Below are 12,705 nucleotides of genomic sequence, written 5' to 3' on the forward strand. Positions count from 1 at the left end.
AAATTACCCGGTCTTCACGGTCAAGGTGCCAAGAGATGTGGGCTTCGTCACTGATGCCCCCGCGGATATATTCTTTATAGCGTACGAGGACATCTTCAAGCTATTCCACGCGAGAAGGCTGGACTATAACTTGGTCCGCCTATTCGCGCTCAATCCGGCGATGAAGATCAAGAGAGAGAGTACCCGGACGTCGCGATAGCGGATCCCTACTACATGTGTGAAAGCCGGTTGAACTTATCGGCGGTGCGGGTACGGGCTTCGTTGTACCTACGAAGTGCTTCTTGGACAACAAGAGGAAGGACAACATCCTCTTGGCTTACTTTCCCGAGTAAGTACACATCCGCTAGCCCTGTAATAAATTTCTTTTCCATTGCTCATTTCCAACCTCGATCTTGTTCCAAATTTGTGTTGCGCAGAGACACGCACTGCGCACTCATCTCCATTGCCCCGAAGTTTTCTCTTGCCACCTATTTCGACTCGGGGAGTGCGAAAAAGAAGAATTGCGCCAGAATAAGGGGTGTGCTAGATGATGCTCTCGAGGGCTACTTCAAAAAGGGTGGCGCCTTCAAAGAAAAGGCGGAATGTTTCAGGGATGATGGTAAACACAAGTTCAAGCACGTGTTCGAGTTCCCCGTGTCAAGCAGCCGGAAAACAGCACTCCGGACGCCTTCTATGTCATGCATCACCTAAAAGGGTTTGTCCGGGATAGCCGGAACTTGCGTTTACCATCCGCTCTCCGAGGATGGGCCGAAAAGTTGGCGCGGATCAACGATGATGACCTCAGAGAAGACTTCCAGGATACCAGGGTCAAGTTATCACATATCATCATTCAAGACGTCACCACAGGGGGAGGGCCCTTGCACCAGGGTAGAGCGTTATGCAAGAGGGACATCGAACACCGCCTCAAAGCGCAGGGTGACACGAGGACGTGGATTACAAAAGATCTGTACAAGTTGTTCCCGGAGCCCTGCGAGCCTTGACTTAGTGTGTGATAAACTAGCTATCTTCATCGGTTAGTTTGTATATATATCGATGGACATGGTCTTTTGTGTGGGTCGTAATTAAACTCTAAGTACTATGTTCATCGGTTTATGTGTATCGGTGGACGTCGTCTTGTGTGTGCGTGTCGCAAACTTATTGTTGCCGTGCTCAACTTTACTATATACTTTGGTCTAATATTTATCAACATATATATATATATATATATATATATATATATATATATATATATATATATATGCATGATGTACTAATATGATATACTAATATGCCCTTGTCAATAGAGATGCCGACGTACGTTGTGTACAAGGGTCGGGTTCCGGTGTCTACGAGGAGTGGCAGGACTGTCTCGAACAGGTGCACAAGTTCAGCGGGAACAGCTACAAGGGATACGCGACTAGAGAGGAGGCGGTAGCACAGTGGAGAGCACACGTGGGCAAGAAGAAGAACCGGCTGAAGTTCTTGGTCCCCCTCTTACTCACCGCCACCGCGGTTGTACTCTACTTTTCTTTAGTCTAGGTGGCCGGTGACGATGCATGTGCATATGAGACGAGATGAACATATGTATGTGTATGCGACGATCAAACACATTTCTACTTGTGTAATTTGGATCTAAATGATGTAATGATGAAGACTTGTGTGTATCATGTCATTTGTGTGTCATTTTTGACTATTTCTGTTATTTCTGGAATGTGCTATGTATTTGCTGTATATATACCTGTATATTTCCTGTCAAATACCTGTATGTACTGCAGAAATGAAAAAAAATTCGAAAATCAAAAAATTAACATTCTGTGGCGCATGCATTGGCAGTGCGCCATAAAACATTGTAAGTATTCTGTGGCGCACGTATCCACCGGTGCGCCATAAAAACATTCTGTGGCGCATACGGGCTAATGCGCCACAGAATTCCAAACTTCTGTGGCGCACCCACTGCTGCGCCACAGAATTTAAATACTAGTCGCGTGGCATCTGTGGCGACGGCCATATGCGCCACAGAATCTTAATTTGGTGCGCCACAGTTAGCCCTTTTTCCACTAGTGGACACCAGGGGGTTGCAACCAACAACCTGGGTCTGGGGCGGCATACCGCGCCCAACAATTAGAGGAGCAGGTTACATGGAGGTGGGGGGGAGGGGGGAGTACATAGTAAAGCTAAGAGATAGATTGACACCAAGCCAACAGGGGGCCGTGTTTACCCTAGAGGGGGCGCGAACGATCCACAAGCGGAGGTGGTCGACCACCATAGCGAGCACACGGGAAGTAGACATGAGATTCGCATCAAACACCATTATGTTGCGAGATTCCCAGATGGACCACAAGAGGACAAGGATGACAGTGTTACGCGACTTCGGGTGCATGGGTGGCAGATCTTCAGAGAGGGCGTCGAGAAGAGTCGGCACATCGGCACTAGCATGGGGACGACGCGAGGGAGAGACAATACTCCATAAAGGGCGGAGGCGGGGGCCACCAACAAACAAGTGTGAGATGCTTTCAGGTTAGCCGGGGCAAAAAGGGCAGTCCGGAGTGGGCACACAACCATTGTGGTGTAGCAGCGCACATGTCCTGGTTTTTTTAAGACGAGATATCCAGAAGAACACCCGCACTTTGAGAGGTGCGGAGCAGTCCCAGTTGATTCCTGTCCGGGTACGATACAGCCTGAGGAGTGCAGAGCTCGATAGACGCTCCGTGTGGTGAAGTTGCTGGACGGACCAACAGTGACAGTACGAACGTCTGGCGATATGGTGAGGGAGATCCGTGAGAGGCAAGCACATATAAATTCCTTTTCGCCTGCGGCCGCCGCAGACACTCGGTGAACAAGTGGAATTTCCACAGCCCCATTCCCCATGGTACCAGTGATGGTGGCGAGGGGGCGGAGACAATGAGAGAAAGCCGCAGGGAGGGCTGCCGATAGGGGGGCCAATGGTGTCCAAGAATCATGCTAGAGCAAAATAGAGCGTCCATCACAGGGCTCCACCCTCGGAATGGAGGGTTACAATTCACGACATTGTAACGAAAAACCACCGGTTTTCAAAATTTTCCATAATTTTAACTAGTGAGCTAAGACATTTAGTGTCGACACGCAAAAAAAGCTATATCACTGCTATATCCTTAGCGGCATGGTTTGGAAAAAGCTATAGCCTGCTATTTGAAACCTTGAAATTTTCGCAGAATGCCCCTTGTTTTGGACGACACCGTTGCAGGAAGCACTGATGGACCAGTTAATGCAGTTTAACGCTGATTCTGACAGTTTACCGCAGCTGGGCAAGACGCTCTGGATCCCTCCCAAGACGACATTTTGAGCACAATAAATGTACATGAAAATTCTAAACCTCTTAGAATCACATAAATGAGCCATGTAGGAATAGAATGAATTTGATAAGAATGCAAATGAAATTAGTGGGTTGCAAACCACATGTAAACAACATAATAGTCACCTCAATGGAACAAACAGGAAAAAGAAAGGAAACATATTTCGATTTTACATGAATAAGAGTATATAAAGAAGTTTGAGTGGATACTCAATTATTCCGATGGGATTGAAGCATATGAAAGTAATCTTTAGCAATTTGAGTAGCGTCATCTTTTGATCCAAAGTTTGATGTAAGGGATGCCTAAATCGTCATTTTCGTGATGTGGAGGGAGTAGAAGTATTTGGTAGAATTAACCGAATCATCACCACAACTTGAAGCATTTGGATAGTAACCAAGGTCCGACAACCATAATTACAACCAGATAATTAGAACTTCAATTCTAATGACTCTAGCATGACTATATGATCGCCTAGAAGTCAATTCACAGGCGGCGCCTCCCTCTCCTGTACCTGTTCTTCTTTAGCCTCAGCTGTAAATGATAGATGGAGGTGAAATACATGCATCAGATCAATGGACGAAAACAAAAGACAATTCGTCGCAAGTCCCGAAAGCTACATCAACTAGTAGCTGTCAAAAAATACTACTCCGTATTTATTGAAACAAGAACACTCTAAGGCGAATGAAATGGACAATTAAGTTTCACCTGGTTGCTATGACCGCACTTTTTCTTGCGACAGTTCGTAGCTCTGAGAGGTAGGCGGGCATAGCACCTGCAAGAGAAGGTGTGGCAAACAGTTGGAATACTACGCACCCATACACAATCAAACCCAAAATGAGAAAATTGAATTATCCTCTGATGAAAAGGTAGAGATGGCATGCTAAAACTGTGTGCCTATGCAAAAGAGACGCTAAACGTACTGAAGCAGTGATGAAGTATTGAAGTATCACATCAGATAGTAATTAAATTAGGGCCAGTGCAACAAGTGTACGAATAGCAGGGTAGCACGGATATATATTACGTACTTGCTGCAGATCATCTTGTCCGAGTTGTACTTTTCTGCGAGGGCTCTGAGGTTGGGCTCGTACCAGCACCCGCCCTGGAGGCCAAGCACGAGGTGGAGGGTGGACTCCTTGAGGACGCCGTAGTCGGCGAGGGTGCGGCCATCCTCCAGCTGCTTCCCCGCGAAGATGAGGCGCTGCTGGTCCTCCGGCGAGATGCCTACGCCTACGTACGGCCACGACACAGCAGAGTAAACCTCTCGATCGACCTCAACAAAGAATCCATGGTGGTGGGTGTACATATATGCGCGTACCTTCCTTGCCCTGGATCTTGGCCTTCACGTCGGCGACGGTGTCGCTTGTCTCGACCTCGAGGGTGATGGTTTCCCCCGTCGGCGTCTTGGCGAAGATCTGCATCTTGATGAACTGCGGTTGATTTCCTGTGTCTAGTTTCTTCTGGCCTTCGTTTCAGGCGGTGAATTCGGTCATATATAGCCATTGGCTACCGGGCCACGCTCGGATCGGTACGTGCTTAGCTCGTCCGTCAAATTTTCTCGAAAGGAAACGCGACCGCCAAGTTACCGAGTAGTACTACCTCTCGGTCGTGTCAGAATAAACATAGGCCGTTGTGAATCGAGACTGCATATATGGAACATGGGGGCATGTGAACCCACTTTTTGAAAAGTTCCGTTTGTGATGTCAAAATATGTTTTAAAAATCAAAACACAAAATGATTTCCCAGATGATCTCAAATATGTGCCCTGGACATGAGTTTCGTGACGAAAAAATCTTTTATTTTATCTCGGCAAAAAAGTGAAATTTTGCAAGGCTATATAGCAGTATATATGTGACGTATTTTGTCTTTTTTAGATTCTGAAATAAAAAAGTGGTTTCTCCGCGAAAACTTTCTACGCACACATGGAACCTGCGTACGTACCCGGTTATTTTTATTTCAGAATTTTTTAATATTTGGAAAATGCATTTCCAACCTGGGTTCACATACACCCAGGTTCAAACCGGACTTTTCCGATGTGAATCGATGTACTCTACTCCCTCCGTCCACAAATAAGTGTACATTTGAGTTTTTGGATAAGTCAAACTTTAACAATTTTAACCATTTTTTTACCAAAAAGTAGCAACATGTGTGACATCAAATTACTATATTATGAGACTGCATTTTGAGATGAATCTAGTGATGGTAGTTTAGTGTCATAAATATTATTACTTTTTCCTAAAAAGTTGGTCAAAATTAATAAAGTTTGACTTATCTAAAAACCCAAATGTACACTTATTTGTGGACGGAGTAGTACTTGCTAAATGCTGCTTCCCTAGACTGATCGAGTCGAGTAACCGCATCGCTTCAGGAGTCAGGACCTCGCCGCGGCAGCGTGCATTTTCCTGCACAAGCAGCGTCTCATGAGTCAACGAGACGAGTTTAAGCGTACCAAATGATCTGGAGTGCACAGGAGATTAAAGCACAGAGTTCTTACTCTCACCGTTCCAAAAAAAAAAGCTTCTCAACTTTTTCAAGATACGAATGTACATATCTAGACGAAGTTGAGAAGTTTTCTTAGGAACGGAGGGAGTATTTTATTTTATTCTCGTGAATGACTGGTCAAGCATTAATTATTACAGGCCCGGACGAATTCTGAACCCATATTTTTGATCTATACAATTCAGCTTTTCATCTTCATAAGTACATACAGTCCGGCCAACAGCCAAAAAATTGCAGTAGCTGGCAGAAACATTATGCCAGTGCTAGTAAGATAAAGAAACACCGACAGCCGTCACTTTCCATGCTGTTTTGCCGCAAGATGACTCGAAGCGCAAGCAGCAACAGAGAAGATGTAGCCAGCCACCATCTATCTGTTTCCCCTTGATCGCTTCAGACGGAGAACAGAGTGCAACCCTTTTTTTGACATTGCAACATTACGACCTTGACAGAACACCTTTTGAGCTGCGATTGGGTCGAGCAATATACCGTCAAGAGGGAAACTAATGTATGAGAAATCAGTAGCAACTTGAAGATTAACATGTTTACTAAGGTGCATTGCATTCATCTGACACCGGAGGTCGTGATGCACCACCAGCTAAGTTTTCCAATGTTTTACACAACTCTCTGCCTGGAAACTGTTTCTGGAACATCTACGGAATGGTGACTACGCACTCCCTGAATAATATTTGAAGCAAGCGAGGACAAACCTGGGGATTGTGCCATGTCGCCGTAAGTCATATTCTGTTGCTTGTCGAAGGGCCCTGGCAAACGCTTTGAAAGTTGCCTCGATAATATGGTGTGAGTTGTTCCCCGCAAGCTTTCAAAGAAAAACAGGACAGTTAATTGGGGTGAAAAACAATTATCACAACTCCTATGTTGCCAGAAAATACTGCATTGTAGACCCAAAACATAGGAAGCAAAATATACCTGGCGGATGTGAAGCGTCATCCCAGAAGTATTCACAAGGGACTGGAAAAAGTGCTCAACTAGCTGTCATAAAAATAACTAAATTATTGTTTGCCCAAGTTGATAACAGCAATATATGAAGTAAAAATCCAACTAACATCCTGTCACGATCTGTCAAAAATATAGGGTCTGAAGAGGGCAAAAGTCGAACTTAAATTATTTGAAATAGAAAATTCTAAAACAGAGGAAGCAAAATCTTTCTTAAGTCTAACATAAAGAAACAGCACATCAAAACCCTTTGGAATCAGCATAGCAGACAATTGAAAATGGCTGTCGAAATTTCACAGATCACCTGGGTATCATATGCGCCAACTCGCTCAGTGGGAATACTTAAGCCACAGCTCAAATGAGGTCGACCAGATAGATCCTGAATACAGGGGAAAACAGAGATGACTGGTGAACATCCAAGTTCAGAAGGGCACATATACTTGTTCAGTAGATATTTGTATATTCACCATAGAATATCACATTGTCAAACTAAAAATAGGCAACCTAGGAATAAGATATAATAGTGAAACAGCTGCAACTTTCTCGCTATCATTTCAAGTATTAGACTTCTGTGAGACAGATATGTCAGAAAAAAATATAACAAAAGACGAAGCAAATAGACTACCATTCTTGATACAAGTCCTTAAAGTCAAAATCTGCATATAGACCAGCCTACCATGACATTAGATGCTCGTGAAAACATAAGAGGAGAAAAATAGTTTCCTGCCTGACTATTCCCCAAGTTAAGAACCAGAGAGATACAAGTTGTGATTCAGTTGCATTAGCACAGTATAAGAGGCTTGTGAGCTCATAAATGCGAACTTAAAATTGCACCCCCCCTGAATGGAGGTCGCAGAGAATTTTACATTCATGGCATGTAAATACACAAGATAGTCCTGCATACCAGTATAACCTCAACTGCTGCCTCATCAAGTGGTGCTGTGAAATGCCCAAACCGGTTAATTCCCTTTCGATCTCCAAGTGCTTGAAGTAACGCCTGAAAGTAAGATTGAAAAAGTTGCCACGGTATATAGGATTGCAGAACATCAAGTTTAGGACAACTCATGATGAGGTAAAGAGCAGAAATATAGCGCGGACATTTAGCAATGAGGTCAAAATGGATATTCTAACTTATGGTAAGCAATAATTCATATAACTATTCTAGAAGAACAGACGTCAAGCTAAACGTTAATAATAGAAAAGCAGCAATCACCGTTCCAATTGCCAAAGCAATATCCTCATTCGAGTGATGATCGTCAATGTGTGTGTCACCTGTAGCCTTCACATATACGTCAAACAGTCCATGGGATGCCAGTTGCTGTAAATTGCAAACTGAAAGTTAATGCCTAAAAGATCAAAAAGGCACACATATGCATCAAAGAATTTGAACCTTATACAGCAAAGCATGAGATATACACACAGCAGAATACCGGACCATTTAAAGTGCAGTGACCTGTGCAAAAGAAATATATACTTCTAAAAAGAAATTATGCTTGCATTGGTCTTGGGTTCTTGGCTCGAAAGCACCTAGCTTTAGTTTGCACATGTTGATTTGAGAATCAAGATGTAAAGGGTTGTCACCCATAGTGGCCTTTTGTTATCAGTTTGTCACTGATGTTGAATAACCAAATCCATACACTTCACACATAAATATATTAGTTAATACGAGAGGAAGAGTAATAACAATGTTTCCATAGATCACATTAGAATAGGAAAAACACCAGGATAGCATTTTCCTTCCTAATTGCTCAATATCACCTGGATCAAGTGGAGCCCAAAAGGGGGCAGTTTTTTTCTTGAGCAAGACCCCTTCAGGCTTAGTTGTGTATACATTAGTACATCACTATCCCCATAACAGCAGGACTGTACTAATGGTGCTCCTAAATATCTAAAGTTAGTTCCTAATAAATATCTAAAGTTGGCACGTCCCCGACATTCAGAATACTTAACCACTCAAAGTGCAGCAGTCTGTGCGAAAGAAATACTTGTAAAAAAACTGCTTGCATTGGTTTTTGGCTCTGTTAGCACCTAGCTGTAGTTCCATTTCGCATATTGATTTGAAAATCAAGATGTAAGGCCTTGTCGCCCGAAGCGGCCATTTGTTGCCAGATTTTTACTAATGTTGAATAACCAAAGCCATACTTTCACACGTAGACACAGTTGGTTAATAAGAGGAAAAGAAATAGCAATCTTTTGATGGATCACATCAGACTAGATGACTAGTGGGGAAAAAAATCAGATAGCATTTACCCTCCTGATTGCACAATATCACCTGGAAGACGTGGGGCTCAAAAGGGAGCAGATTTTCTTGAGCAGGACTTCTTCAGGCTTAGTTGTGTATACATCACTATCTCACAAAACAACAAGATTGTACATGAAGTATTTATCATCGGAAATTCAGAAAACTGCTTGCTGTTTGCTTTTGTCGATTTGAGCTAAGCTACTCTTATGATTCTGAAGTTCTGTTTTGCCTTTCTTTGCACAAAGGGGTTACTAAGCTTCTTTCTTTGGGTAGATACATCAGGTAGCACATTCTTGCTCCGAACAAACCCTTAGGCCGACATAATAAAATTCACACTACTGACGCGAAACAGTACTCACATCAAGCATGTGATCCAAGAACGGTATCCCTGAGCTGGAGTTGGCAACACCGGTGCCATCCAGGTTAATCTTCACATGCACATTCGTCTCCTTGGTAACCCTCTTGACCTCTCCCAGCCTAGACGACACTGAAAAAATGGTGAACACAATAAGAGGCAGCACAGAGTAGAAATCAAAGCAGTGACGGAGAAACCAACCTGTGGAGTTCTCGGGAGCTACCGGGGAGCCGTTACCGCCGAGGCCGGTGGCAGCCATGCCAGGCGAGCTCAGGCGAAGCGATGGGGTGTACGGCCGAGGCCTGGGGAAAGCGACCCCAGCAGTCCCGGGCCTCGCCGAGGATTTGGGGACTGGGGCGGCCCGCGCGGAGGATACGCGGGATAGGGATGGGGAGACGAACGGGGCGGTGGTCATCGGCGAGAGCTCGAGCGGCCCTAGGCTGGAATTCGAGCTAGCTAGTGGGTAATTCGGACAAAGCTTTCACTGGACTCGAGCTCGGATCGAATAAGCTCAGTAAGAGGGTGTCAAGGGGCCAATTCGGCAGTTGGAGAATACGAGGTGGAGCCGTCGAGAAGGGCGTCGCCGTGGAGCCCTCGGGGACGGCGGTGGCGGCGGCGGCGGCGGCGGATTGGGCAAATGAGAACGAGGGAGGACGGCGGGCGATTCCTATTTGGCGCTTGATGCGGGAGTTATCAGCTCTCCGCATACCCGTCAAACCACTTTGGGCTGGCCCAATAACAAGCATGTTGGTTGATCTCCTGATCGGGTCCCACTTAGGCCTTGTTTGGTACTCAAGTTTTAGCGAGGATTAGTGGGGATAGTAGGCTCCAAACTTTAAATCCCCACTTATCCCCAATGCATGTTTGGTGATAGAATATGAGCAAGTTTAATCCTCACTTATCCCCACTTTTTCGCAAATTTTAGTATATTTTTTTCAATCCCCAATACTCTACCCCTATCTAGTGGATTGGGGATGAGGTTTTGTGGGGATTGGGTGACGGCACTGAATCACCCAATGCTCTAGAGTATTATCTCCACTAATCCCCACTGAAACACTAGTACCAAACAAGGCCTTATAGTGCATTTTACTTTTCCTAATGTAAATTTTAATACTCCCTCCGATCCGAAAAAAGTGTCGGAGGTGGACAATTTGCAAAATAGTACTCCACTTTCTCTCACCCCCGCGGTCAGCACACGGACATCTCCCCACCTCTCTCTGCTTCGGCGTGAAGCACCCCTCACAGCCCAAGCTCGTGTCGCATCCCCGCCCGCTCTCCTCCAATCGCTGCGCCACCTCTCCGCCGTGCTCCCCTCCCATCGCCTCGCCGCGCCACCGTATCTCAGCTCGCCGACGATGAATTGCAAGATCTGGCGTCAATGAGGTTCGATATGTTGGCTGTGCGTGCCGGATCTGGTGGTTGTGAGGCCGAAATCCTTAAGGCGTTAGATGTGGGGGCGTCGACTTAGACGAGATCGATAGTCTAGAGCTCCTCTACTGCAGATCGAGCGAGAGACGAGACGTGAGACCCGTGAGAGCGAGAGAGCAGTCTGATCCTGGAGGGGGGTTTCATCAATTCCTATATTTACCATGGATTATTTTGTCAAGTGGCACTATACTACGGGTCGAACACTTTTTCGGATCGGAGGGAGTATTAAAATTTAAACTAGAAAAACAAAATATACTATAAGTGAAATATCCCGATGGGTATGGGTAGTATCGGCGGAGCCACCTCATACCCAAACCCATCCGCTCTGATCTTTTAAACCCAATAACGGATACACGTTTTCTATGTACCGATTAGACGGTAGGGTAAATAGGTACCCAACACGTGTTTACAGCACATCAATTTGAGCAAAACCGTAACCAACCATATGTAACCATAATTTATAAACATCAGTCCATTACAGACATCAACACATACTTATGAACATCATATTATAAATAGCAACACATTATCATAATCAACAATACTTGCCCATAAATAGTAACACATCAGGATGTGATGACATATAGAAGATATGGATTGTGGCAGTTGCGAGATAGAGGTGAAGGGATCCTAACTAGCCTATCACCGATCGTGGGACTAGGAAGCGTGAGTTTACAACATTAGGAGGAAATTAAGAACTATACAATATTATGGAGGCCCACTTGTCAAATTTTGAGTACGGATTGATCCCATACCACTAGTAGAAAAACCTCTCTTTAGTACCGGTTTCAGATGGCGTTTAGTACCGATTTTGGAACCGGTACTAAAGCCTCCCCCTTTGTTACCGGTTCCCTACGAACCGGTACTAAAGGTGCCTCCACGTGGGCACGGAGGAGCCCGTGGGGCTGGACACCTTTGGTACCGGTTTGTAACACCAACCGGTACTAATGGCTATTTCGTTAATTTTTGTATCCATTTTTTTATAATTATTTTTCACTCCCCCTTTATTTATTTATTTTTTTCAGAATTTTTAGTATTTTAGTTAGTCTCTAACTACACTTAATCTCTAGTCAAATTACTTACCCGTGGTCAAACTTCCCGGTCAGTCACCCATCCTCCCACTACTCCACCACTACCACGCTTAACTTTCGAGTTCCTTCTCGTCCCACTTTCAAGTGCTTCGCGCGCATGTTGCTGATAGTACTATCATACCAATCCTATTAACATGTTGGTCGATGTCACACTTCTTTATTATTTAAATTCCAAAAAAATCTTTTAATAAACAAAAGTAATGATGCAATAATAATGTTGAATAAATAAATAAAATTAATTTTTCTAATTTGTATTATTTTCAATTATTTTTCAATTTTTTTTTGCCAAACCTAAAACCTGAAAATTTGAAAATCTTATAATTTGCTAAAAGTAATAGTAATCTTTATGCAGGATGCAATTATTAATTTAGTTTTTTTTAAATAAAAATATATATATAATCCTAAATTTCTGAAGAAAAAAAACTAAAATCTTCCTGCTTTCATATTTTCATTTGGAATTTTGAGAATCTAAAAATTTGCTAACCCAAGTTAACCCTGGTGAATTCGGATGTAACTTTTTTCCACGATCATTTTGATATATTATACGCTTTTTCCCGAGGTCGTATGCAAAAGTTAATGCCATTTTACCTTTTTTCAAACCTTTTTTGCAAAAAAAGTGAAAAATTCGAATTTGTTAAAAAAATTATAATAGTAGGTTGCGTAACATATAGGAAACTCAAAACATTTTATTTTTAATTTTTTTATTATTTTCTTTTATATTTTGCAGACCTAAAAAAGGCGATCCAGGGGGGGTGGAGGTACGTGGGGAGCAGAAAAATCTTTAGTATCGGTTCGTGACACGAACCGGTACTAAATGTTTTCCGGCTG

The 12,705-nt window shown here is 43.7% G+C and overlaps 2 protein-coding genes across 2 annotated transcripts in view; both read right to left on the reverse strand.

Moving 5' to 3' along the window:
* Positions 1 to 4,729, reverse strand: part of LOC124701948 (polyubiquitin-like) — a 157,941-nt gene extending 153,212 nt beyond the window's left edge. Inside the window, exons 1-3 of the mRNA XM_047234051.1 lie at positions 4,627 to 4,729; positions 4,406 to 4,532; position 4,221 (exon numbers count right to left, since the gene is read on the reverse strand). Of these exons, the coding sequence (XP_047090007.1) occupies position 4,221; positions 4,406 to 4,532; positions 4,627 to 4,729 (231 nt within the window). The remainder of the gene's footprint in view (positions 1 to 4,220; positions 4,222 to 4,405; positions 4,533 to 4,626) is intronic.
* Positions 4,730 to 6,228: 1,499 nt separating this feature from the next.
* On the reverse strand, positions 6,229 to 9,885 carry LOC124697569 (imidazoleglycerol-phosphate dehydratase 3, chloroplastic-like). The gene is made up of 8 exons (XM_047230140.1): positions 9,560 to 9,885; positions 9,363 to 9,490; positions 7,975 to 8,079; positions 7,666 to 7,758; positions 7,066 to 7,140; positions 6,735 to 6,797; positions 6,515 to 6,624; positions 6,229 to 6,269 (listed from the first exon to the last, which is right to left on the reverse strand). The coding sequence occupies exons 1-8, from the start codon at positions 9,771 to 9,773 to the stop codon at positions 6,242 to 6,244; spliced, it is 816 nt and encodes a 271-aa protein (XP_047086096.1). The 5' UTR covers positions 9,774 to 9,885; the 3' UTR covers positions 6,229 to 6,241.
* Positions 9,886 to 12,705: the final 2,820 nt, after the last annotated feature.

This window comes from Lolium rigidum, chromosome 3, assembly GCF_022539505.1.
Source record: "Lolium rigidum isolate FL_2022 chromosome 3, APGP_CSIRO_Lrig_0.1, whole genome shotgun sequence".
Classification (NCBI taxonomy): domain Eukaryota; kingdom Viridiplantae; phylum Streptophyta; class Magnoliopsida; order Poales; family Poaceae; genus Lolium; species Lolium rigidum.

What these genes read in the sequence shown, in the direction of transcription:
- LOC124697569 (XM_047230140.1), bottom strand. Translation starts at nt 9,773, where the DNA reads ATGACCACCGCCCCGTTCGTCTCCCCATCCCTATCCCGCGTATCCTCC. An exon ending in CAGCAGTTGAGGTTATACTG is followed by an intron (nt 7,141 to 7,665) that starts GTATGCAGGACT and finishes CCCTGTATTCAG; the next exon opens with GATCTATCTGGTCGACCTCA. An exon ending in CGACATGGCACAATCCCCAG is followed by an intron (nt 6,270 to 6,514) that starts GTTTGTCCTCGC and finishes ACCCAATCGCAG; the next exon opens with CTCAAAAGGTGTTCTGTCAA.